This window comes from Poromitra crassiceps, assembly GCF_964638095.1.
Source record: "Poromitra crassiceps genome assembly, chromosome: 16".
In the NCBI taxonomy this organism is placed as follows: domain Eukaryota; kingdom Metazoa; phylum Chordata; class Actinopteri; order Beryciformes; family Melamphaidae; genus Poromitra; species Poromitra crassiceps.
Genome location: NC_139645.1, coordinates 21410256 through 21438198, shown reverse-complemented (window position 1 = coordinate 21438198; position 27943 = coordinate 21410256). Strand labels below are relative to the sequence as shown.

Here is a 27943-nt window from a genome sequence, read left to right as displayed (position 1 = left end):
ACCATCCATAATCTATTTACATTTGTATTTTAAATCTTTTCTCATTTCTTCATATTCAATATTTTTTCATATTAAATATTTCTGTTTTCTGTTATAAACATTTTTCCAGACTGTTACTCAAACCAGGCAGAAATGACAATGAATGTGATGATGTTTTGACTAGTTGGCAATAAGACAGTTGGGCATGGCAAATATGATCTTTATGTGGAAGGAAATGATTCTATGATATTTGTAAATACTACACCAACTATAATTATAAAATATAATAACAATATATATTATATTCTATATTTATTATACTGTAGTATTAACACAACTGAAGGTACATTGAAAAGGAGCAGGTTTTTCTGAGCCATTTTCAGAAAACAGTGTTTGTGATGCAATTGTCAACATTGTCAAAATCACACACATTTTGACAAGAGTGAAGAGAGTGACAAGACATTTCTGTTGCCAGCAGAGGTCAGTACAGGCAGAGAGCAGAGTCTCCAGTACCCAGCTGTCTGTCTATGAAGAGTGACATGTCTAAAGACAGACCTCTAAACTTCAGTAATGAACCTGGACCTTCAGACACAAGGTAAGAAGACTGTTATACTGTGAGGCTGCATGATGGAATATCATTAACTGAGCATTAAGACACAATGCTTCATGACTCTCTCTCTCTCTCTCTCTCTCTCCCTCTATCTCTCTCTCTCCCCCCCCTTTCTCCCTCTCTCTCTCTGTCTGTCTCTGTCTCTCTCCCCCCCTCTTTCTCCCTCTCCCTCTATCTCTCTCTCTCCCCCCCCCTTTCTCCCTCTCTCTCTCTGTCTCTGTCTCTCTCCCCCCCTCTTTCTCCCTCTCTCTCTCTCTCTCTCTCTCTCTCCCCCCCCTCTCTTTCTCTCTCCCTCTCTCTCTCTCTCTCTCTCCCCCTTTCTCCCTCTCTCTCTGTCTCTGTCTCTCTCTCTCTCCCCCCCTCTTTCTCCCTCTCTCTCTCTGTCTCTGTCACTGTCTCTCTCCCCCCCCTCTCTCTCTCTCAATTCAATTTCAAATAGCTTTATTGGCATGAAAAGACAGTGCTTATATTGCCAAAGCAAATACACATATTAACAGTACAACAATAAGGAAATTATAATAATAAATGAATGTACAGTCGAAGATGTATAATGTACAAACAGTCAAAATTTACAGTCAAAGATATATCTACATATAAACTTCCCAAAAAATGGAGCATTCTGACTTAATTTTTTTTTTTTTTTTTACAGTTGTTCAACAGGTAAACAAACAGTAATTGTCAAATAGAAAATAAAAATAAAATAAAATAAAATAAGTAAAATAAATAAAATAAGAATAAGAGTAAAAATGAAATGAAATAAAAATAAAATAAAACAAAAATAAAAATAAAAATAAAATGAGCTGGTGTGTTTCACTGGATGTCTCTGAGGTTGTGGCAGGAGGCCAGATATTTAGCAGCCAATATGCAGCAGTTTGGTTTTTCTCCTAATAGGTATTTAAGCTTGTCTCTTTCTGATTGTGTTTCGAATTCTTGGTATTTGTGTATAATTTTGGGGAAGAATGATGCTCTAATTTCTGCATATTTGTCACAGTGTAGGAGAAAGTGTGTCTCTGTTTCTATTGTGTTCTGTGTGCACCATGAACATAGCCTGTCCTCCCTGGGTAGCCAGGTCTGTCTGTGGCGACCGGTCTCTAGGGCCAGGCTGTGTCCACTGACTCTGTACCTAGTCAATGTCTTTCTTAATTTGTCATCAGTCACGGTGGTCAGATATTCTGCCACCGTGTACTGTCTGTTTAGGGCCAAATAGCACTCCATTTTACTTTGAGTTTTTGTGGTGTCTTTCCAATGGGTGATGTACGGTATTTGTCTTTTTGTCTTGTTATAATTTGGTTGGGCCAGATTGTCTGAGGGGTGTCCTGAGGCTCTGTAGGGTTGGTTGAGGTTAGGGGACTGAGTCTCAGGACTAGTTGGCAGAGGGGACTCTTGTCTTGGTTCATCTCGTGGTGTTTTAGGGCTTTGTGGTGGAAGGTTTGGGGGTCGCTTGTTTTTAGGTGATTATAGAATTTGATAGCTCTTTTTTAAATTTTTATTTGGAGGGGGTATTGGCCTAATTCTGCTCGACATGCATTATTTAAGAAATTTACCACGAGAGGAAGGGGGTTGTGGCCACATTTACCACTGGTACAGGGTTGTGGCACGAGGCGAAGCCTAGATAGGGTTTAGATACCCTATTAGGGTATCTAAACCCTGAAAAGTTTTTTTCTTGAATCTTGAATCTTGAATCACAAAAAAACCCTCTGTGCACTGTGTTTTGTGTGCAATGGAAGCGCTCTCAACATGATTTCAAAGCTTTCACACACGTCCTGTGTGAACGCCGCCTTAATCTGCATTGCTTTTCTCCTCCATTCTTTCATTCAGCCCCTCCCCTCCCCTCTCAGTGTGTTCACAATAACAACACTGAGAAACAATATCTAGGAATAAGATGGATAGGTTATTATGCAGTGATTTAAGCCCATTTGAGCCCGATTGGTTTGTCTGTGGCCAGTGAACTAAAATTAGTTTGACACCCCTGATCTAGATAGTATTGACAAATCTTGTCACTTAATTTACAATTAAAACACAAGGTTTTTAGTGGAAACTACATGATGATAGCAGACATCAGTTATCATGAATTGTGTTCATCCCCACAGAGCGAGGAAGAGCAGTCTAGGTGTTGTGATGCAGCCGCTCTGCTGTGCATTGTGTCATTGGGCCCTGAGGGATCCAGTCTCTACCAGCTGTGGACACAGGTTCTGCAGACAGTGCATCACTTCATACTGGGCCCAGTCCAGTTCATCAGGAGACTCCACCTGTCCCCAGTGTAGAAAAAGTTCCAGAACAAGATCTGGACTGCAGACACCCAGTCCAACCAGCATTGCACAATGTAAGATTGTCTACTGTTCACCATTTCTAAAACCAGGAAACAACAGCATGTTTTGTTAAACACTTGTTTATTCTTTCTTCTCTTCCAGCGGACAGCGTTTTGCAGGAGGTTTCAAACGAGCATAAGATCATTCTGATAATGAGATGTGAATTTGTGACAGAAGGAACAGCTGAAGCAGGAATTGGAACTCCCCTCAATAGGATCTACACTGCACTCTACATCACAGTGGGACAGAGTGAAGAGGTTAATACCCAACATGAGGTGTGGCAGCTGGAGACAGCATCCAAGATGGAGGCTCTCCATGACACTCAGATCAAGTGCCACGACATCTTTAAACCATTACCTGACCAAGAGACACACATCAGAGTAGTTCTGACACAGGGCGTGGCTGGCATTGGAAAAACCTTCTCGGTGCAGAAGTTCACTCTGGACTGGGCAGAGGGCTTGGAAAATCAAGACGTCATTCTTGTGATTCCGCTTTCGTTCCGGGAGCTGAACTTGATGAGAGATGAGCAGTACAGTCTTCTCATGCTGCTCCATGTTTTCCATCCAACCTTACAGAGGGTCACAGCAGAGAAGCTCTCTGTCTGTAAAGTTGTGTTCATCTTTGATGGCCTGGATGAAAGCAGACTTCCATTGGATTTCCACAACAATGAGGTGGTGTCTGATGTCAACCAGGTATCATCAGTAGATGTGCTGTTGACAAACCTCATCAAGGGGAATCTGCTTCCCTTGGCTCTTCACTGGATAACTTCCAGACCTGCAGCAGCCAATCAGATCCCTCCTACATGTGTTGACAGGGTGACAGAGGTACGAGGGTTCACTGATCCCCAGAAGGAGGAGTACTTCAGGAGGAGATCCACTGATGAGGAGCTGTCCAGCAGAATCATCTCACACATCAAGGCATCCAGGACCCTCCACATCATGTGCCACATCCCAGTCTTCTGCTGGATCACTGGTACAGTTCTGGAGCACATGTTGACAACAGACAAGAGAGGAGAGCTGCCCAAGACCCTGACTGAGATGTACTCACACTTCCTGCTGGTTCAGAAAGAGAGAAAGAAGCAGAAGTATGATGAGAACCATGAGATGAGTCAACAGCAGCTGATGGAGACTGACAGGGACGTTCTTCTGAAGCTGGGGAAGCTGGCGTTTGATCATCTGGAGACAGGCAACCTCCTGTTCTACCAAGAAGAGCTGGAAGAGTGTGGTCTTGATGTCAGAGAGGCCTCTGTGTTCTCAGGTGTGTGCACAGAGATCTTCAAAAGAGAGTGTGTGCTCTTCCAGAAGACTGTCTACTGCTTTGTTCATCTGAGCATCCAGGAGTTTCTTGCTGCAGTCTACATGTTCCACTGTTACACAAACAGCGATAAGATAAATGACCTGGACAAATTCCTGGGAAAATACTCCCTGGATGTCTTCCTGGAGAAAGCCTTGGTCAAAGCCCTGAAGAGTAAAAATGGCCACCTGGACCTCTTTGTCCGCTTCCTTCATGGGCTCTCACTGGAGTCCAACCAGAGTCTCTTAGGAGGCATGCTGGATCAGACAGAGAGCAGCCCAGATAGCATCCAGAGAGCCATCAGCAACCTGAAGAAGATGAACACTTCCAATCCTGACAGATGCATCAACATCTTCCACTGTTTGATGGAGATGAACGACTACTCAGTACATCAGGAGATCCAAGAGTTCCTGTCAAAGAACAACTCAAATAAGGAACTCTCTATGATCGACTGCTCAGCTCTGGCTTACATGCTGCAGATGTCAGAGGAGGTTCTGGATGAGTTCGACCTGAATGCGTACAACACATACAATGAGGGACGAATCAGACTGATGCCAGCTGTGAGGAACTGCAGGAAGGCTCGGTTAGTCCTGTTGTGAATATTAACATTATCTACAGCAGGGGTGCCCAAACTTTTTTGACCCAAGATCTACTTTTCAAGTAGCCAGCCTCCCGAGATCTACCAGTCCAGTTTCAACATCGCAAACGCACACACATCGTTTCCAGCCTGCAGTAACTAACCTCACAACACTTTCTCGTTGTCCCACAACCACTTGACATTAGGGCTGTGAATCTTCACTGGCCACATGATTCGATTCGATTACGATTCAGAGGGCTACGATTCGATTCGATTACGATTATCGATGCATCTTAAATCGATGCATCACTTTTTCCCCCAATACATGATTTATTTTTTCTCACTTTACAATACAATTGCATTGTATTATGATCCATAATTGAAATAAACAACTGCATGTACTTCCATTATATTTTATTTTATTATTAAAAAAAAATAAAAAAAAATACCTCAATGCCATGCGATCTACCACACTACCTTCGCGATCGACCGGTCGATCGCGATCGACCGGTCATTCTGGCTCTAAGAGCCAGAATGATTTTGGAATGATTACCTGATCAAAATGTGGCAATAAACTTATAAATTTCAGCAAAGCCAACAAAAAATAAAGGCATAATTCTAACACAAAAAGCATTAACATTTCAGCATCTAAATAGACACGCCTTGTTTGGGCATGAGCTCATTGAGTAAATAGACAAAAAAAAAAAAAAAAAAAAAAAAAAAAAAATGAATTAACCGATAGGTTAATCGATTATTAGCGTCGGTTAATCGAAAGTGAAATTAACCGAAAATTGACATCCCTAACCAGAATGTGAAATGACCTGCCTGTGAAGCTTAGTTTTTTTTTTTTTTTTTTACAATTTACAGAACTGCTGTCATGTAATTGTATGTATGTAATGTATTCTGTCCTGGTTTGTTTCTGTTGCAGTGTTGGGGGTAACTAATTACAAAAGTAACATATTACATGTAATATATTACTTTTAGCAGTAACTCAGTAATCTAACTTATTACTTATAGGATTTCAGTAATATTGTACCAGTTACTTTGTCAAGTAACTCAAGTTACAAATTGAGTTACATTTTATTAAATCAAACCACATATTTAAAAAAGATACAATCATTTCCTTATCACACTGTGTGTTTTTATCCAAATAACCACTACAGATGACAATAACAAAGGAAAAGAATAAGATTTTGAATTTTTGATTGTTTACACTGACTTTAAAGCCCCAATCAGTAAGATTTTTGACATTTTTTACTGTAAAAAAACAGCTATTTAGTCACAGGACATGGTAGATTGACTGTTAATAGGGAGACTCTCGGCTTTATTTATCCCACACCGCCCTCCATTGGCCAGCACTGCGACTAAGCAGTTTGCTGTCAGCGTCCCGTTTCAATACAATCGAAAAAAAGAAAAGGATGTGCGCATGCGCTGTACAGCGTAAGTGCTGTCTGCCTGAAAGCAAGGAAGTAACTCGATTCGGATTCGCTACGAAAATTATGTTTCACGGAACTATGGATTATTATTTCATCACGTGGTGAGTACCCGATGTCACAACATGTACATAGAGCTTTCTGGCGCTGTGTTTTGTTGACTTTGAACGGCGATATCGTTATCGATACGAATGCACGCAGAGGGCACAGTTGGAAAAGTTACTGAATGGGGCTTTAAGGCGGTTGAAAAAAAAAATTCGGGATGGTTCCAGCGCAGCGATGTCATTCTGCTGCTGCTGTTGTTTTTTCGTAAAAGTAATGCAAAAGTAGTGTAATAAGTAATGAGTTACTCTACACAGACAGTAATATTATAAAGTAACTTATTACTTTCAAATGAAAGTAACTAGTAATATGTAGTATATTACATTTTGAAAGTAACTTGCCCAACACTTGATATTACACGTTCAGCAATCAACACTTTTTGAAACTTCAAATTCTATAATGCAAATTATTGTCATTATTATCATTAGTACTGCTACTACTACTACTACTACTAATACTGCTGCTGGTGGTGGTAGTAGTAGTATTAGTATGCTGTGTATGTTTTCATTGGTATGCTTAATCTCAGCTCTGCTTATAATAACTAATCTTACATTAAATCTGTGATCACAGACTTTCTGGCTGTGGACTCTCAGAGACTCACTGTGAAGTCCTGGCCTCAGCTCTGAAGTCCAACCCCTCCCATCTGAGACAGCTGGACCTGAGTGAGAACAAGATGTCAGATTCAGCAGTGAAGCTGCTGTCTGCTGGACTTGAGAGTCCACACTGTCAACTGGAAACTCTCAAGTAAGATCAGTTTATGTCTGTTGATTTGACACATTTCTCCAAACTAAGGTCTGTGCTCTCAAAACAGGTCAGTATCTCTGACTCTGTAAAGGTTGAACCTGCAAGTTTCACATCTCAGATGCTTAAAAAAAGAAGTCATATACAGCAATTGGCCTCAAGCCTCATGCTTTGACATCTCCAGCTGGTTCAGAATAAAGAACAGCAACTATGATTTGAACCAGTAGTCAGGTAACGTCATGATATCCACAATGTGTCATCCCTCCACTGGTTATCAGTTAATTCATGTTACAATTTTACTGAGCACATTTAAAGTAGTTTCATCCTGAATTACACTGTGGACCTCATACAGTAGTTCCCAATGAGTTATGCAAGCTGAGATGTTTGGATCTGTCTGACTTTCCTTGTCTAGACTCAAGGGCTCCATCAGGCCATCAGGGCTCTTAGACTGTCTGGAAAAGCTTCCTGAGGGGCTTAGTCTTAGGATTCAGTATCATCTTCTGTCTAAGGTGGCTTTGGGGTGAAGTTCACCATCATCACTCCCTGCTGTCTTTGGCTAGCTAGGTGTACACTGCAGGGAGTGACAGGATCAGAGCCTAGACACCATACTGAACTCTGTCTCTATATTTTCATTCTCAATCATCTGTTACGTGAGTTGTGTGACTGAAATGATAAAATAATAAAATGTCCTTATCTTTTCATATCCATTAAGGCTGTGTGACTGTAAGCTGTCAGAGAGAAGCTGTGAAGCTCTGGCCTCAGTTCTCAGCTCCCAGTCCTCCAGTCTGAGAGAGCTGGACCTGACTAAGAATAACTTAGAGGACTCTGGACTGAAACTGTTCTATGCTGCCATGGAGAGTCCACACTGCAGACTGGAAACTCTCAGGTCAGTATTACTGATACAACTGTTCAACAGACCACCATGTGGACATCAGAAACATGCTTTTAATGTGCAATTGTAGCATTTATTCACTGTGTTCACATAGCTCTGCCCACCAGGCAGCCACTGCTGTCACACACACACACACACACACACACACACACACGCACACACACACACACACACACACACACACACACACACACACACACACACACACACACACGGGGGGGGGGGGGGGTGGGGGGTTGGGGGATAATTCAATTAAGCAACAGTTCACGACAGTATATGCTTATTATAGCACACCTAAACATCGTGCTTCATTACAGTTACCAGTCAGACCAGTCAACAGATCAGCCGTTACTTGTGTTTCATTCTTTAGCCTCTTTATTGCTGCAAAGTCTATGAAAGATTCACGTCGTCTTCAAATCATGTTGGAATTATTGGAATGACAGTAGAGCTCACATGAACAAGCAGGGCCGTAGCCAGGGTTCCGAAATAGGGGAGGTCCAGCAAGGGGAGGCGGATTCGGCGGCGCCCTAATGGGAGCCGCCGAAAAAAAATTGAGTTTTTTTTTTTTCCTTTTTAAGCCATATTTAGAGTAATATATCATTTTAAATCAACATTAGGATTATACTGTTGTGATGTCATTATTCAGTATATTCTCTTTCATGTCACCACCTGCTCAGCTCTCCTGTCAACATAATTGTAACTAACAAACACAAACTGTTTTAGCCAAATTCATATCAAAATGACACCTACAAACACAGGTACACAACCCAAGCCGTACACAACACACAAAGTCATCATCGATAATAAAAAAAAACATACAGAGGGACATTTATTTATTCCTGATAGGAACGATTGAAAAATAAAATAAAATATATTATGTTGTTTTTACCTTTACACCACCTCTTTTTGTTACTTATTGGGTCATGAAACTGAAACCATGCATATAGCCACCTGCATACCTGACTTCGGGAGCTTGGCAATTGGCATCATGCATGATTAGCCAGTAGCATCCCAACGTGTCACACAGGTAACATTACTTAAGAGACAGACTAGACACTTACTTTCTTGGTTGTTGCTAAAAAATCTGTCAGTGTCACTCACTGTCTGTCGTTCACTCGCTCACTGTCTCGCAGCTCGCTCACCTTCAATTATCTCGCCAGGCAGACAGACAGTCATCACTCACCACCAGGGGCGGACTGGGATCATAATTCAGGCCGGGCATTAGATACCAAGCAGGCCAGGCCGATACGGGCCGACGCGCGTGAAAAAATTTGGGGCGTTTGAAGCTCAATTTGGGCCGTTTGAAGCCCAATTTGGGCCGTTTGAAGCCAGATTTGAGCCGTTTGAAGCCCTATTTGGGTCGTTTAATGCCAGATTTGGGCCGTTTGAAGCCTGATTTGGGCCGTTTGAAGCCCAATTTGGGCCAAGTCCAATTTTACAATGAGATGCACCCACTTTAAACCTGAATAAAGTAATAAAACCACTAGTAAACCAGTAGGCGGCGCCTGGCCTGCTGTTCAGTGAGTGGCCTGGCCTGGCCTGCAAAAAAAAAAAAAAAAAAAAAAAAAAATTTTGGCAGGCTGAAATATTAGGGGAGGTCCGGACCTCCCCGTGCTCATAGCTAGCTACGGCCCTGTGAACAAGCCAACAACGTAGCAAATACATCCAGGAGAGTCTGAATTTAATGTTGTAGGCTCAAAACCTTCACAAATATGTTGTATTTGTCATTATTTAGATACTTTTGTTCATAATGTGGCTTATGTCATAATATCTATTGGCCCAAAAGAAAACAAGTAAACTTGGCACAATCGTTTTACAGTGCATGCAGACCACAATGACAAAAGTTGTTTGAAGTTGCAGTCGCCCTGCTTTGTGCTGCAGCTTGATTGGTTGTCTTGTTGTCTTGTTGTCTTTCTGTTTGAAATTTTGAATTTGCCCCCCCGCCCCCCGCCCTCGTCGCTGTCGTCACTCTCGTCGTGTTGCCAGGTATCCCAGCATGCTTCAGAAGTTGATGACAGACACATCTAATATACAATGAATGAGTGACTTCAGGTGACTTTCGTTGTGCTGCTGTGTATCGGCTGTTAGGCTGTAACACAAAACAATGTAATGAGTAGGGTAACTAATTACTTTCACTGGAATAATAACTAAAGTTGTCCGTTACTTTTAAGAAGAGTAACAGGAATGTGTAATTTAATTATTATTCGCCTGTTTATTCCAAAGATTACAATTAAAATTTACATTTTTATCACAACAGACAGCAGTATTTTCTAGTGGTCAGTGTCTACATTACAGTTTGTATTACATGATAATGGTTGTTGTTGTTTAAAGCTACAAGAGTGTCATGTTAATCTTATGTTGTTTTACCAGAATTTGAAATAACCTGCCTGTGAAGCTTAGGTTATTATTATTTTTTTTTTTTACAATTTACAGAACTGCTGTCTTGTAATTGTATGTATGTAATATATTCTGTCAATCAACACTTTTTGAAACATCAACTTCTATAATGCAAATTATTGTCATCATTATCATTAGTACTGCTACTACTAATACTACTACTACTGCTACTGGTGGTGGTAGTAGTATTAGTATGCTGTGTATGTTTTGATTGGTATGCTTAATCTTAGCCGCAAAACGCGACTATTTCACTCGAGTACCTCTCCCATCATAGTCGCGCTCGCCCGACCCCTTTATCGAGGGAAAGTTGCACATTTAGCGATCTACAAGCTTCAAACATGCACCAATCACTAATATAAACTACGCACCTTGTTGCCACGGATGTTGTCGAGCAGGCCGCGCTGAGGCCGCGCTTTGTTAACTCGTATTTTAAGAAAGTTTGGGTTATTTGTGTGTCCGGAAACATTATTTTCCCTTCTCCAATGACTCTTCTTCTTTTTTGCTGCTCACCGGTTCAACTGCTCAACTGCGCCACCAACACCTGAAACCTGTGACTGACAGAACGACACAGGGCAAACCCCATACTTGACACATGATGTAATACCCCATGATGCGGTGGCGCAGTTGAGCAGTTGAACCGGTGAGCAGCAAAAAAGAAGAAGAGTCGTTGGAGAAGGGAAAATAATGTTTCCGGACACACAAATAACCCAAACTTTCTTAAAATACGAGTTAACAAAGCGCGGCCTCAGCGCGGCCTGCTCGACAACATCCGTGGCAACAAGGTGCGTAGTTTATATTAGTGATTGGTGCATGTTTGAAGCTTGTAGATCGCTAAATGTGCAACTTTCCCTCGATAAAGGGGTCGGGCGAGCGCGACTATGATGGGAGAGGTACTCGAGTGAAATAGTCGCGTTTTGCGGCTAGCTTAATCTCAGCTCTGGTTATAATAACTAATCTTACATTAAATCTGTGATCACAGACTTTCTGACTGTGGACTCTCAGAGACTCACTGTGAAGTCCTGGCCTCAGCTCTGAAGTCCAACCCCTCCCATCTGATAAAGCTGGACCTGTGTAAGAACAAGATGTCAGATTCAGCATTGAAGCTGCTCTTTGCTGGACTTGAGAGTCCACACTGTCAACTGGAAACTCTCAAGTAAGATCAGTTTATGTCTGTTGATTTGACACATTTCTCCAAACTAAGGTCTGTGCTCTCAAAACAGGTCAGTATCTCTGACTCTGTAAAGGTTGAACCTGCAAGTTTCACATCTCAGATGCTTAAAAAAAGAAGTCATATACAGCAATTGACCTCAAGCCTCATGCTTAAAGTCAGGTAACGTCATGATATCCACAATTTGTCATCCCTCCACTGGTTATCAGTTCATTCATGTTACAATTTTACTGAGCACATTTAAAGTAGTTTTGTCCTGAATTACACTGTGGACCTCATACAGTAGTTCCCAATGAGTTGTGAGCAAGCTGAGATGTTTGGATCTGTCTGACTTTCCTTGTCTAGACTCAAGGGCTCCATCAGGCCATCAGGGCTCTGAGACTGTCTGGAAAAGCTTCCTGAGGGGCTTAGTCTTAGGATTCAGTATCATCTTCTGTCTAAGGTAGCTTTGGGGTGAAGATCCCCATCATCACTCCCTGCTGTCTTTGGCTAGCTAGGTGTACACTGCAGGGAGTGACAGGATCAGAGCCTAGACACCATACTGAACTCTGTATCTATATTTTCATTCTCAATCATCTGTTACGTGAGTTGTGTGACTGAAATGATGAAATAATAAAATGTCCTTATCTTTTCATATCCATTAAGGCTGAGTGGCTGTAAGCTGTCAGAGAGAAGCTGTGAAGCTCTGGCCTCAGTTCTCAGCTCCCAGTCCAACAGGCTGAGAGAGCTGGACCTGACTAAGAATAACTTAGAGGACTCTGGAGTGAAACTGCTCTATGCTGCCATGGAGAGTCCACACTGCAGACTGGAAACTCTCAGGTCAGTATTACTGATACAACTGTTCAACAGACCAACATTTAAATTCTGTTGCACATCAATGTCAGTGAAGATAACTGACCTCTGTAGGAGTGTCCTGTTGTGTTTCAAAAGCAGCTGAGATACCAACATCACAATCATGACTGAGCCTCAGACACCACTTAGCCAATTTGAACTAAGATTAGTTTCTATCCTCTGAGAGAATATTTCATTTTTTTTTTTGATCTAATTTTTATTTTATTTCCATACTAGGACACATTCAGTTAGACAAGACAAGATCATTAGTTGTTACATCCATTATGCATTATCCATTATAGGAGCATGAGTCATTTTAACATAAGCATACAAAGAATGTAATACTCTTTCTCTTGCCCATAAGGCGGTCTTGTTTAGTCCACCAGTCTTAAAGATTCCCCTCCTCCCTACCCCGGATGGTACAGTACATGACATACATACACACACACAAAAAGAAAGAAAAAAACTATAAAAACAAAACGGGTACATTTACGTGAATGAGCGCATGCACACACACACACAAGCACACGATAATTTTGACCCTCTGGTACGATAATTCAACATTTGCAATCTGGCAACACTGATCATGACTGAGCCTCAGACACCACTTAGCCAATTTGAACTAAGATTAGTTTCTATCCTCTGAGAGAATATTTCATGATCTCCTCTCCTTACTGCCTCTGTTGTTGAAAGCTAAAGTAAAGAACTTGTCACTTTGATGTAACAATATCACATTTCTCAGTACAGTATAGGATGATATCTACAGAAATATCACAGTATATGGTATTTCACTATATTCTTATTTTCCCCTTTAATTTAATGTATGTGGCATTGGTGACACACACACACACACACACACACACACACACACACACACACACACACACACACACACACACACACACACACAGGAAGAGAGCAAGACAGAAAATAAACAGCTGAAGTTGATAAAAAATTTGTTTTTTAATATTTACCGTATTGGTCCGAATATAAGACGTCCCCCCCTGGAAATACCCCTGAAAAGGGGGCGTGAATGTGAATAATTCAGATTTGTTTATGTGTGTGTGTGTGTGTGTGTGTGTGTGTGTGTGTGTAGGTGTGTGTGTGTGTGTGTGTGTGTGTGTGTGTGTGTGTGTGTGTGTGTGTGTGTGTGTGTGTGTGTGTGTGTGTGTGTGTTGGCCTACTGACATGACCTGAAAGTGTCCTGTATAAATGTCCTGTCATGTTTGAGGACAGGTCAGGTCCAGGAACTTCACACTTGGGCTGTCCAGTGTCCAAAAGTCCTCACCTTTCACTTGTGACAATGTTGTTCTGTTTTGAGTTAAGTCCAGTGTCACTTGGGTGGAGCTGTGCTGGGGAGGGCTCGGCTACAGGCACAATGTGTCGGCCATTCCTCCTGTAGAACTTTCTAGTGGATGAGGTAACATCTGGGCTCTACGTGAACCTCCTTCACCATCCATGTCTGGTTGTAACCTTGTGGGATCTGCAACTAGACAACCTGTCCTTCCATCAGAGGTTGAGGTGGTCTGCTGGATTTCTCATCATACAGCTATTGTGACAGTCTCTTATTGAGAAGCTGGACTTTCACCTGCTGTGGCACCTCACTGATAGCAGGCATTCAGGATAGATACAGTACATGAATAATAGAGTATTAGAGTAGAATATTAATATAACATTATTCAAGATACTGTATGCATATATACAGTATGTTCACCAGAGGGCACTCTGCAGCTGCTGAACTCACACGCTTCAAATGCAAATGCGGTGTTGCATTTAACTCATTGAGTGCCAGCCACTTTTGGAGAACGGACGCTCCCAGTGCCAGAGTTTCAGAGCGTTTTCAGTGATTTCTCGAGGCCCACAGAATATTGTGTGATATTACTATGTAAACAGCGAACACGCACAAAGAACGACGAGACTCTATTGTATCAGCAGCAAAAAAAAGTTTATTGATATAATTTTCCGTTCTTTAGTTATCAGCCGGAGAAGATAGGTCAAAAACAGCAAAAACATGCGTTTCCATCTAGAAGCTGAGATGTTGAGCCTTTTGTGAAATTAAGCATTTCAAGCAAATCACTGACTCTGAAACTAATATTTTCTGACCTGAAACATCTGAACAGTAATTTCCTTCAATATAACAGCACCCCCACCCCCCTCTACTGCAAACTCCTCCTCCGTGGGTGTGTCTCTGGTGGCTTTGCTCGCTCTGCTGCTTGTCAGGCGAGTCTCTGCTGCTTGCGGATCCACGTTCGGATGGCCGCCGCTCGTCGGGGGAGTCTGGATCGGGCTCGCCTCGCTCGTTTCTGGGGTTTCGGTTGTGAGCTGGGATGAAGCTGCGTCCGATTCTGGGCTTTCTGGGCTTTCTGCTGCGAGTTTCAAAGTGTGCTGCACCCAGAGTCTATTTTCGGAGCCCCCCACCGTTGTGCGCCGGCTCCCAGCGCGACAGCGAAAAGCCAAAGCATTCTCATGAGAATGGTTTCATCACAGCTTTTTCTGCTGTTTTTACTCAACTTTCTCTAATCTGGAGAGCACTGTCGCCACCTAATGGGTCGGTAAAATAGGTTATACACATTCAACATGCCCCAAAATTTTACAGGAGATGAATTAGGCATTGATCCACGTCCCACCGTCAAAAAACGCAATTGACGAACATACTCGTCCTTGGCACTCTACGTTACTAAACGAAATGACGAACATACTCGTCCTTGGCACTCAATGAGTTAAGTGGTAGGCTGTCAGAAATAGCTAGGTCACTACCTAGGTAAGCTGGCACACCACACATAACATAGGCGGTTCTACTGTTCTGTCTGGTTCTGGAGAATAATCAGTATATTGGCCGATATATTGATATCGGAATGTTTTTTACTCCCTAATATCGGTATGGACATCGGCACCAAAAATCCAGTATGGGTCAGACTCTACACTAGATACTATATTCCCTCGATGGGCAATGGAGCCTACTAGGAGAATGGCCACACAGAGGCTGGTGCCCAGTCCACACATGGAGGTTCCACATAATGTTACAATGACCTAGCTTGATCCTAAGATGCTAGCTTGTATTTGGGCTATCAGTGAGGCCACATGGTGGACATGACTAGCTGGTGTCTGGATCTGTGTCTAAGGTGGCTTTGACGTGAAGTTCACCATCATCACTCCCTGCTGTCTTTGGCTAGCTAGGTGTACACTGCAGGGAGTGACAGGATCAGAGCCTGGACACCATACTGAACTCTGTATCTATATTTTCATTCTCAATCATCTGTTACGTGAGTTGTGTGACTGAAATGATAGAATAATAAAATGTCCTTATCTTTTCATATCCATTAAGGCTGAGTGACTGTAAGCTGTCAGAGAGAAGCTGTGAAGCTCTGGCCTCAGTTCTCAGCTCCCAGTCCTCCAGTCTGAGACTGCTGGACCTGACTAAGAATGACTTAGAGGACTCTGGAGTGAAACTGTTCTATGCTGCCATGGAGAGTCCACACTGCAGACTGGAAACTCTCAGGTCAGTATTACTGATACAACTCAACAGACCACCATGTGGACATCAGAAACATGTTTAAATGTGCAATTGTAGCATTTATTCACTGTGTTCACATAGCTCTGCCCACCAGGCAGCCACTGCTGTCACACACACACACACACACACACACACACACACACACACACACACACACACACACGGGGGGGGGGGGTTGGGGGATAATTCAATTAAGCAATAGTTCAGACAGTATTTATTATAGCACACCTAAACATCGTGCTTCATCACAGTTACCATTTAGACCAGTCAACAGATCAGCCGTTACTTGTGTTTCATTCTTTAGCTTCTTTAACCTCTTTATTGGTGCAAATGTCTATGAAAGATTCACGTCTTCAAGTCATGTTGGAAATATTGGATGACAGTAGAGCTCAGATGAACAAGCCAACAACGTAGCAAATACATGCAGGAGAGTCTGAATTTAATGTTGTAGCTCAAAACCTTCACAAATATTTTGTATTTGTCATTATTTAGATACTTCTGTTCGTAATGTGGCTTATGTCATAATATCTATTGGCTCAAAAGAAAACGAGTAAACTTGGTACAATCGTTTTACAGTGCATGCAGACCACAATGACAAAAGTTGTTTGAAGTTGCAGTCGCCCTGCTTTGTGCTGCAGCTTGATTGGCTGTCTTGTTGTCTTTCTGTTTGAAATTTTGAATTTGCCCCCCCCCCCCCTCATCACAGTCGTCACTCTCGTTGTGTTGCCAGGTATCCCAGCTTGCTTCAGAAGTTGATGACAGACACATCTAATATACAATGAATGTGTGACTTCAGGCAACTTTAGCTGTGCTGCTGTGTATCAGCTGTTAGGCTGTAACACAAAACAATGTAATGAGTAGGGTAACTAATTACTTTCACTGGAATAATAACTAAAGTTGTCTGTTACTTTTAAGAAGAGTAACAGGAATGTGTAATTTAATTATTATTCGCCTGTTTATTCCAAAGATTACAATTAAAATTTACATTTTTATCACAACAGACAGCAGTATTTTCTAGTGGTCAGTGTCTACATTACAGTTTGTATTACATGATAATGGTTGTTGTTGTTTAAAGCTACAAGAGTGTCATGTTAATCTTATGTTGTTTACCAGAATTTGAAATAACCTGCCTGTGAAGCTTAGGTTATTATTATTTATTTTTTTACAATTTACAGAACTGCTGTCTTGTAATTGTATGTATGTAATATATTCTGTCAATCAACACTTTTTGAAACTTCAACTTCTATAATGCAAATTATTGTCATCATTATCATTAGTACTGCTACTACTAATACTACTACTACTACTACTACTACTGGTGGTGGTAGTATTAGTAGTATTAGTATGCTGTGTATGTTTTGATTGGTATGCTTAATCTCAGCTCTGGTTATAATAACTAATCTTACATTAAATCTGTGATCACAGACTTTCTGACTGTGGACTCTCAAAGACTCACTGTAAAGTCCTGGCCTCAGCTCTGAAGTCCAACCCCTCCCATCTGATAAAGCTGGACCTGTGTAAGAACAAGATGTCAGATTCAGCATTGAAGCTGCTCTTTGCTGGACTTGAGAGTCCACACTGTCAACTGGAGACTCTCAAGTAAGATCAGTTTATGTCTGTTGATTTGACACATTTCTCCAAACTAAGGTCTGTGCTCTCAAAACAGGTCAGTATCTCTGACTCTGTAAAGGTTGAACCTGCAAGTTTCACATCTCAGATGCTGATAAAAAAATAAGTCATATACAGCAATTGACCTCAAGCCTCATGCTTTGACATCTCCAGCTGGTTCAGAATAGAGCAACAGCAACTATGATTTGAACCAGTAGTCAGGTAACGTCATGATATCCACAATTTGTCATCCCTCCACTGGTTATCAGTTCATTCATGTTACAATTTTACTGAGCACATTTAAAGTAGTTTTGTCCTGAATTACACTGTGGACCTCATACAGTAGTTCCCAATGAGTTATGCAAGCTGAGATGTTTGGATCTGTCTGACTTTCCTTGTCTAGACTCAAGGGCTCCATCAGGCCATCAGGGCTCTTAGACTGTCTGGAAAAGCTTCCTGAGGGACTTAGGCTTAGGATTCAGTATCATCTTCTGTCTAAGGTGGCTTTGGGGTGAAGTTCCCCATCATCACTCCCTGCTGTCTTTGGCTAGCTAGGTGTACACTGCAGGGAGTGACAGGATCAGAGCCTAGACACCATACTGAACTCTGTATCTATATTTTCATTCTCAATCATCTGTTACGTGAGTTGTGTGACTGAAATGATAAAATAATAAAATGTCCTTATCTTTTCATATCCATTAAGTCTGAGTGACTGTAAGCTGTCAGAGAGAAGCTGTGAAGCTCTGGCCTCAGTTCTCAGCTCCCAGTCCTCCAGTCTGAGAGAGCTGGACCTGACTAAGAATGACTTAGAGGACTCTGGACTGAAACTGTTCTATGCTGCCATGGAGAGTCCACACTGCAGGCTGGAAACTCTCAGGTCAGTATTACTGATACAACTGTTCAACAGACCACAATGTGGACATCAGAAACATGTTTAAATGTGCAATTGTAGCATTTATTCACTTCGTTCACATAGCTCTGCCCACCAGGCAGCCACTGCTGTCACACACACACACACACACACACACATACACACACACACACACACATACACACACACACACGCACACACACACACACACACACACACACACAAACACACACACACACACACACACAAACGCACACATACACACACACACGGGGGGGGGGGGGGGGGGGTTGGGGGATAATTCAATTAAGCAATAGTTCAGACAGTATATGCTTATTATAGCACACCTAAACGTCGTGCTTCATCACAGTTACCAGTCAGACCAGTCAACAGATCAGCCGTTACTTGTGTTTCATTCTTTAGCTTCTTTAACCTCTTTATTGGTGCAAATGTCTATGAAAGATTCACGTCTTCAAGTCATGTTGGAAATATTGGAATGACAGTAGAGCTCAGATGAACAAGCCAACAAAGTGGCAAATACATCCAGGAGAGTCTGAATTTAATGTTGTAGCTCAAAACCTTCACAAATATGTTGTATTTGTCATTATTTAGATACTTCTGTTCGTAATGTGGCTTATGTCATAATATCTATTGGCCCAAAAGAAAACGAGTAAACTTGGTACAATCGTTTTACAGTGCATGCAGACCACAATGACAAAAGTTGTTTGAAGTTGCAGTCGCCCTGCTTTGTGCTGCAGCTTGATTGGCTGTCTTGTTGTCTTCCTGTTTGAAATTTTGAATTTGCCCCCCCCCCCTCGTCGCTGTCGTCACTCTCGTTGTGTTGCCAGGTATCTCAGCTTGCTTCAGAAGTTGATGACAGACACATCTAATATACAATGAATGAGTGACTTCAGGTGACTTTCGTTGTGCTGCTGTGTATCGGCTGTTAGGCTGTAACACAAAACAATGTAATGAGTAGGGTAACTAATTACTTTCACTGGAATAATAACTAAAGTTGTCCGTTACTTTTAAGAAGAGTAACAGGAATGTGTAATTTAATTATTATTCGCCTGTTTATTCCAAAGATTACAATTAAAAATTACATTTTTATCACAACAGACGGCAGTATTTTCTAGTGGTCAGTGTCTACATTACAGTTTGTATTACATGATAATGGTTGTTGTTGTTGTTTAAAGCTACTAGAGTGTCATGTTAATCTTATGTTGTTTTACCAGAATTTGAAATAACCTGCCTGTGAAGCTTAGGTTATTATTATTTATTTTTTTACAATTTACAGAACTGCTGTCTTGTAATTGTATGTATGTAATATATTCTGTCAATCAACACTTTTTGAAACTTCAACTTCTATAATGCAAATTATTGTCTTCATTATCATTAGTACTGCTACTACTAATACTACTACTACTACTACTACTGGTGGTGGTAGTATTAGTATGCTGTGTATGTTTTGATTGGTATGCTTAATCTCAGCTCTGGTTATAACAACTAATCTTACATTATATCTGTGATCACAGACTTTCTGACTGTGAACTCTCAGAGACTCCCTGTGAAGTCCTGGCCTCAGCTCTGAAGTCCAACCCCTCCCATCTGATAAAGCTGGACCTGTGTAAGAACAAGATGTCAGATTCAGCAGTGAAGCTGCTCTTTGCTGGACTTGAGAGTCCACACTGTCAACTGGAAACTCTCAAGTAAGATCAGTTTATGTCTGTTGATTTGACACATTTCTCCAAACTAAGGTCTGTGCTCTCAAAACAGGTCAGTATCTCTGACTCTGTAAAGGTTGAACCTGCAAGTTTCACATCTCAGATGCTGATAAAAAATCAGTCATATACAGCAATTGACCTCAAGCCTCATGCTTTGACATCTCCAGCTGGTTCAGAATAGAGCAACAGCAACTATGATTTGAACCAGTAGTCAGGTAACGTCATGATATCCACAATTTGTCATCCATCCACTGGTTATCAGTTCATTCATGTTACAATTTTACTGAGCAAATTTAAACTAGTTTTGTCCTGAATTACACTGTGGACCTCATACAGTAGTTCCCAATGAGTTGTGAGCAAGCTGAGATGTTTGGATCTGTCTGACTTTCCTTGTCTAGACTCAAGGGCTCCATCAGGCCATCAGGGCTCTTAGACTGTCTGGAAAAGCTTCCTGAGGGGCTTAGGCTTAGGATTCAGTATCATCTTCTGTCTAAGGTGGCTTTGGGGTGAAGTTCCCCATCATCACTCCCTGCTGTCTTTGGCTAGCTAGGTGTACACTGCAGGGAGTGACAGGATCAGAGCCTAGATACCATACTGAACTCTGTATCTATATTTTCATTCTCAATCATCTGTTACGTGAGTTGTGTGACTGAAATGATGAAATAATAAAATGTCCTTATCTTTTCATATCCATTAAGGCTGAGTGGCTGTAAGCTGTCAGAGAGAAGCTGTGAAGCTCTGGCCTCAGTTCTCAGCTCCCAGTCCTCCAGTCTGAGACTGCTGGACCTGAGTAAGAATGACTTAGAGGACTCTGGACTGAAACTGATCTATGCTGCCATGGAGAGTCCACACTGCAGACTGGAAACTATCAGGTCAGTATTACTGATACAACTGTTCAACAGACCACCATTTAAATTCTGTTGCACATCAAGGTCAGTGAAGATAACTGACCTCTGTAGGAGTGTCCTGTTGTGTTTCCAAAGCAGCTGAGATACCAACATCACAATCATGACTGAGCCTCAGACACCACTTAGCCAATTTGAACTAAGATTAGTTTCTATCCTCTGAGAGAATATTTCATGATCTCCTCTCCTTACTGCCTCTGTTGTTGAAACCTAAAGTAAAGAACTTGTCACTTTGATGTAACAATATCACATTTCTCAGTACAGTACAGGATGATATCTACAGAAATATCACAGTATATGGTATTTCACTATATTCTTATTTTCCCCTTCAATTAAATGTATGTGGCATTGGTGGCACACACACACACACACACACACACACACACACACACACACACACACACACACACACACACACACACACACACACACACACACACACACAGACACAGACACAGGAAGAGAGCAAAACAGAAAATAAACAGCTGAAGTTGATAAATTTTTTTTTTAAATACTTACCGTATTGGTCCGACGCCCCCCCCTGGAAATACCTCTGAAAAAGGGGGCGTGAATGTGAATGACTCAGATGTGTGTGTGTGTGTGTGTGTGTGTGTGTGTGTGTGTGTGTGTTACGCTGCAGACTGACCTAGCTCGTACTAATTCTAGTTTCCCCACTAAGGTTAGTTAGCCCGTAAACTGTCGCTTCACTACATGTGTATTAACGTGAAAATAAGCCTACCTGGGTGAATGCAATTCTATCTAAGGGGTGTTGTGTATGTCTGCTTACCCAAGGCTGGTGGTTGTTGCTGTTGTCTTGGCGTTGCGGGGAACAGCTCGCGCTTGAGCAGACGAGCCCTCTGTAGCTGCGACGCCTGTTCAACTCCGCCAGCCTGCTCTTAGTATGGAAAGTCAGGGATTTGGGGGAAAAAGGTGTATCCGTGGTCCATGAGTGTGAGATGGAAAAAGAGTCTCTGTTTGTTTCCAAAGCCCGCCTAAGCGTAGCGTCCTTCCTCCTCGTGGTGTGCGTTCACCACTCCAAACGCCACTGAGCGCTGCCCAGCTGCGACCTGTTGAGGCAATCAAACAAACACTCCACCCCTTTTGTATGACGTCAGTCTTCCCTATCGATAAATCTACGCTGTCCAAATCACACCTGTCATATCCTAACGGACCACCTCTAGCTAATAAACACCAGATCGTAACAGTGTGTCTTAAACTGACAACTGGACACAGTCCTTGTATTTAGGAATTGGCCTAATGACCTGAAAGTGTCCTGTATAAATGTCCTGTCATGTTTGAGGATAAGTCAGGTCCAGGAACTTCACACTTGGGCTGTCCAGTGTCCAAAAGTCCTCACTTTCACTTGTGACAGTGTTGTTCTGTTTTGAGTTAAGTCCAGTATCCAGGTGGTCAGTGTCACTTGGGTGGAGCTGTGCTGGGGAGGGCTCGGCTACAGGCACAATGTGTCGGCCATTCCTCCTGTAGAGCTTTCTAGTGGATGAGGTACCATCTGGGCTCTACGTGAACCTCCTTCACCATCCCTGTCTGGTTGTAACCTTGTGGGATCTGCAACCTGACAACCTGTCCTTCCATCAGAGGTTGAGGTGGTCTGCTGGATTTCTCATAATACAGCTATTGTGACAGTCTCTTATTGAGAAGCTGGGCTTTCACCTGCTGTGGCACCTCACTGATAGCAGGCATTCAGGATACATACTATTAGAGTAGAATATTAATATAACATTATTCAAGATACTGTATGCATATATACAGTATGTTCACCAGAGGGCGCTCTGCAGCTGCTGAACTCACACGCTTCAAATGCAAATGCATGTCGCATTTAAGTGGTAGGCTGTCATAGATAGCTAGGTCACTACCTAGGCCACTACCTAGGTAAGCTGGCACACCACACATAACATAGGCGGTTCTACTGTTCTGTCTGGTTCTGGAGAATAATCAGTATATTGGCTGATATATTGATATCGGAATGTTTTTTACTCCCTAATATCGGTGTGGACATCGGCACCAAAAATCCAGTATGGGTCAGGCTCTACACTAGATACTATATTCCCCTCGATGGACAATGGAGCCTACTAGGAGAATGGCCACACAGAGGCTGGTGCCCAGTCCACACATGGAGGTTCCACATAATGTTACAATGACCTAGCTTGATCCTAAGATGCTAGCTTGTATTTGGGCTATCAGTGAGGCCACATGGTGGACATGACTAGCTGGTGTCTGGCTCTGTGTCTAAGGTGGCTTTGGGGTGAAGTTCACCATCATCACTCCCTGCTGTCTTTGGCTAGCTAGGTGTACACTGCAGGGAGTGACAGGATCAGAGCCTAGACACCATACTGAACTCTGTCTCTATATTTTCATTCTCAATCATCTGTTACGTGAGTTGTGTGACTGAAATGATGAAATAATAAAATGTCCTTATCTTTTCATATCCATTAAGGCTGAGTGGCTGTAAGCTGTCAGAGAGAAGCTGTGAAGCTCTGGCCTCAGTTCTCAGCTCCCAGTCCTCCAGTCTGAGAGAGCTGGACCTGACTAAGAATGACTTACAGGACTCTGGACTGAAGCTGATCTATGCTGCCATGGAGAGTCCACACTGCAGACTGGAAACTCTCAGGTCAGTATTTCTGATACAACTGTTCAACAGACCAACATTTAAATTCTGTTGCACATCAATGTCAGTGAAGATAACTGACCTCTGTAGGAGTGTCCTGTTGTGTTTCCAAAGCAGCTGAGATACCAACATCACAATCATGACTGAGCCTCAGACACCTTAGCCAATTTGAACTAAGATTAGTTTCTATCCTCTGAGAGAAGATTTCATGATCTCCTCTCCTTACTGCCTCTGTTGTTGAAAGCTAAAGTAAAGAACTTGTCACTTTGATGTAACAATATCACATTTCTCAGTACGGTACAGGATGATATCTACAGAAATATCACAGTATATGGTATTTCACTATATTCTTATTTTCCCCCCTTTAACACATTCACTGCCAACAGTTTTTTTTTTACTGTAGGTAGGTTCTGCCAAGGTTTTTTTTTGAGGATTCTGGCTCATCTTTCAAGAGCCGAGGATTATTTTCTGCTAGGATTTTGTGAATACAAAATATCTCAAAAGAACTAATAGAATGTGTGCTTTCTCTGTCTAAAAGAGTTAGTTTGTAGAGTTAGTAGTTATGTAAGCATTAGCAGTTGAATACAGCATGGTTTCAGCGTCTGAAAATTTAAGCTGAGATAAATGGCTTTTTGTGAAATTCGATAGAACAGTCACTTTAACCATTTATTTTTCGCATCAGTAAGACGTCAGACATCTAAACAATAGTTTTGAACAGTAATTTCCTCCATAACAGCAGGAAACCCCCCTCTCCTTCAAACTCCTCCCTCCATGTGTGTTCTCCTCCTGCTGCAGCGGGCGTGTCACAAGCGAGTTTCTGCTGCCTGGCTGCCCCTCGTCGGGCGAGTCTGGATGGGCTCGCTCGTTTCTTGGGGTTTCGGTTGAGAGCTTTGATGAAGCTTTTGCGATTCTGGGCTTATTTATGCTGCGTGTTTCAAAGTGTGCACCCAGTCTATTTTTGGAACCCCCCACCGTTGTGCGCCACCGTTGTGCGTCAGCGCGAAAGCGAAAGCGTTTTCGCCAATCCATTTTACAGTATGAGAATGGTTTCCTCGCGCTTTCCCCTGCAGTTTTGGCTCGGCTTTTTCTACTCTGGAGAGCACTGTCGCCACTTAGTGGGTCGGTGGAATGGGTTGTACACGTTCGGTGGCTCCCATATTTATATAGGAGATGTAAAAGGGTTAGATCCACGTCCCACCGTCAAAAAAAAAAAAAAATTTGGGGACGAGATATCTCGTCCACGGCAGTCAACCGTTGGAACTGTTTCACTCCCTAATATCGGCATGGGCATCGATGCTAAAAATCCAGTATGGGTCAGACTCTACACTAGATACCATATTCCCCTCGATGGACAATGGAGCCTACTAGGAGAATGACCACACAGAGGCTGGTGCCCAGTCCACACATGGAGGTTCCACATAATGTTACAATGACCTAGCTTGATCCTAAGATGCTAGCTTGTATTTGTGCTATCAGTGAGGCCACATGGTGGACATGACTAGCTGGTGTCTGGCTCTGTGTCTAAGGTGGCTTTGGGGTGAAGTTCACCATCATCACTCCCTGCTGTCTTTGGCTAGCTAGGTACTGCAGGGAGTGACAGGATCAGAGCCTAGACACCATACTGAACTCTGTATCTATATTTTCATTCTCAATCATCTGTTACGTGAGTTGTGTGACTGAAATGATAAAAGAATAAAATGTCCTTATCTTTTCATATCCATTAAGGCTGAGTGACTGTAAGCTGTCAGAGAGAAGCTGTGAAGCTCTGGCCTCAGTTCTCAGCTCCCAGTCCTCCAGTCTGAGACTGCTGGACCTGACTAAGAATGACTTACAGGACTCTGGAGTGAAACTGTTCTATGCTGCCATGGAGAGTCCACACTGCAGACTGGAAACTCTCAGGTCAGTATTACTGATACAACTGTTCAACAGACCAACATTTAAATTATGTTGCACATCAATGTCAGTGAAGATAACTGACCTCTGTAGGAGTGTCCTGTTGTGTTTCCAAAGCAGCTGAGATACCAACATCACAATCATGACTGAGCCTCAGACACCACTTAGCCAATTTGAACTAAGATTAGTTTCTATCCTCTGAGAGAATATTTCATGATCTCCTCTCCTTACTGCCTCTGTTGTTGAAAGCTAAAGTAAAGAACTTGTCACTTTGATGTAACAATATCACATTTCTCAGTACAGTACAGGATGATATCTACAGATATAGTTGATATTTCACCATATTCTTATTTTCCCCCCTTTAATTAAATATATGTGTCATTGGTGGAGTGCTATTTGTGTCCAGGTTTTTGCAAACTTTTCACCTTCTATTGTTATTGTTACATGCTTTGGCAATATTGCTTGCTTGTGAACTGCCCGGCATGCCACACACACACACACACACACACACACACACACACACACACACACACACACACACACACACACACACACACACACACACACACACGAGACACACAAGAGAGCAAGTTGATCATTTCTTTTCATTTCATTTTTTCATTTATTTATTTAACTCATTGGCTGCCAGCCATTTCTGGAAAACGGACGCTCCCAGTGCCAGCCCTTTCAGAGCGTTTTCAGTGATTTCTCAAGACCCACAGAATATGTAAACACCGAACATGCCAAAAGAACGATGAGACTCTCTTGTATCATCAGCAAAAAAAAGTTTATTTATATCATTTTCCGTTCTTTAGTTATCAGCAGTAGAAGATAGGTTGGTTTCACCAAAAACAGATGTTTCAAACTAGAACCTGAGATAATGAGCCTTTTGTGAAATGAAGCATTTCAAGCACATCACTGACTCTGAAGCTAATATTTTCTGATATAGTGACACCTCAAATATCTGAACAGTAATTTCCTTCAATAAAACAGTAAAAACAAAGGAATTTTGATGCCAAAATAATGTTTTTTAGCTGCAACCAGCAGCGCTGGCCCCTGCGTGCGCAGACCCTACACCTTCTTGCTGGTCTTGATTAACTGCTGGTGGGCATCAGGTATTCCAGCTTGTGTTTGCCAATCTGTCCATCGAGCCTGCTGTCTGGGTCGGTGTTGTATGGTGCCCTGCGTGCCCCACCCCCCTCAACTGCAAACTCCTCCTCCGTGGGAGTGTCTCTGGTGGCTCTCTGCTGCACGTTTGCTCTGCACGTTTCAAAGTGCGCTGCACCCAGCGTCTATTTTCAGAGCGCTCCGCCGTTTTTGTGCGCCGGCTCCCAGCGCTCCCAGCTGAGAATAATTTAACTTTTCAGAAAGACGCTGGTGTCGGGTGCTCCTTTTCTGGCAAATCATATGGAGAAACTATTGCAACAGAGACAGAAAGGCTCAATTGTGGGAGCAGATTGGCTGCTGTTCACAGGCACAGCTAACGTTAGCTGCAGCATGCATCGGTTTCCGTTTCCCCATGGCTTCTTCTACTCTTTTTTCTCACCTTTCTCTAATCCGGAGAGCACTGTCGCCACCTAATGGGTCCTTAAAATAGCTTATACACCTTCAAAATCCCCCATATTTTTACAGGAGATGCATCAGGCTTTGATCCACATCCCACCGTCAAAAAACGCAATTGACGTCTTTAGACGTCAATGGCACTCTATTTGAATTGACGTCTTTAGACGTCAATGGCACTCAATGAGTTAATGTGACTCATTGACCATGATCACATGGTATGGAGCACAAACAAAACATACAAAAACAATATACAATGGCACACAGCATGGCTAGTGCATATGTCATTTAAACAGCGGCAGGACATTCTTCAAAAAAGCACCTAATTTACACATGACTTTTTGTCTGTCTGATTGTAGTAGTAAGATCAGTTTAAACATAGATGGACGAGTTAAATAATATCTGGGTAAATATAACTCTCTGAAATTCAAAATAATTACATTCTTGCATTCAAACAAAATATGATACTCGTCTCCCACACAGTTGTCACTACAGAGGTTACAGATCCTCATACTTCTATGCAGTCCTTTATATCTACCAACAACCTTGGGGATTCTGGTGTTATTAACCCTGAAGTTACAGATTGCATGTCTATGCCTTTGGTTTACATACAGCAGATAATTTTCCAGTTTGAGTTCTTTTTTTAATTCTACGTACAAGTCACATGATGTCATGCTTCTGAGCTCACTTTGCCATTTCTGCATAAACTGATCCTTAAGACTTTGCTCAACAGTTAGCTTCAACCAGTCAATGTTGTTGCACTGCTGTGTAAGCCAGAGGTAAGACAAGCCACAGTCATCCAAAATCTGTTTGACCCACACCACCCACGGTGAGGCATAGACTCCAGAGTTGTGCAAATCAAGCAGGCAGTTGTACATAATACGGCTAAGTTTGTTCTCCTTGCCTTCAA

General features: G+C 42.2%; 1 protein-coding gene across 1 annotated transcript in view; it reads left to right on the top strand.

Annotated features, from left to right (window-relative positions):
* Positions 1–461: 461 nt before the first annotated feature.
* Positions 462–27943, top strand: part of LOC310791512 (uncharacterized protein) — a 35055-nt gene continuing 7573 nt past the window's right edge. The window contains exons 1-11 of the mRNA XM_083653187.1: positions 462–574; positions 2680–2912; positions 3001–4774; positions 6874–7047; positions 7757–7930; positions 12147–12320; positions 15658–15831; positions 18158–18331; positions 19861–20034; positions 23482–23583; positions 25378–25479. Of these exons, the coding sequence (XP_083509313.1) occupies positions 507–574; positions 2680–2912; positions 3001–4774; positions 6874–7047; positions 7757–7930; positions 12147–12320; positions 15658–15831; positions 18158–18331; positions 19861–20034; positions 23482–23583; positions 25378–25479 (3323 nt within the window). The 5' untranslated portion in view covers positions 462–506. The remainder of the gene's footprint in view (positions 575–2679; positions 2913–3000; positions 4775–6873; positions 7048–7756; positions 7931–12146; positions 12321–15657; positions 15832–18157; positions 18332–19860; positions 20035–23481; positions 23584–25377; positions 25480–27943) is intronic.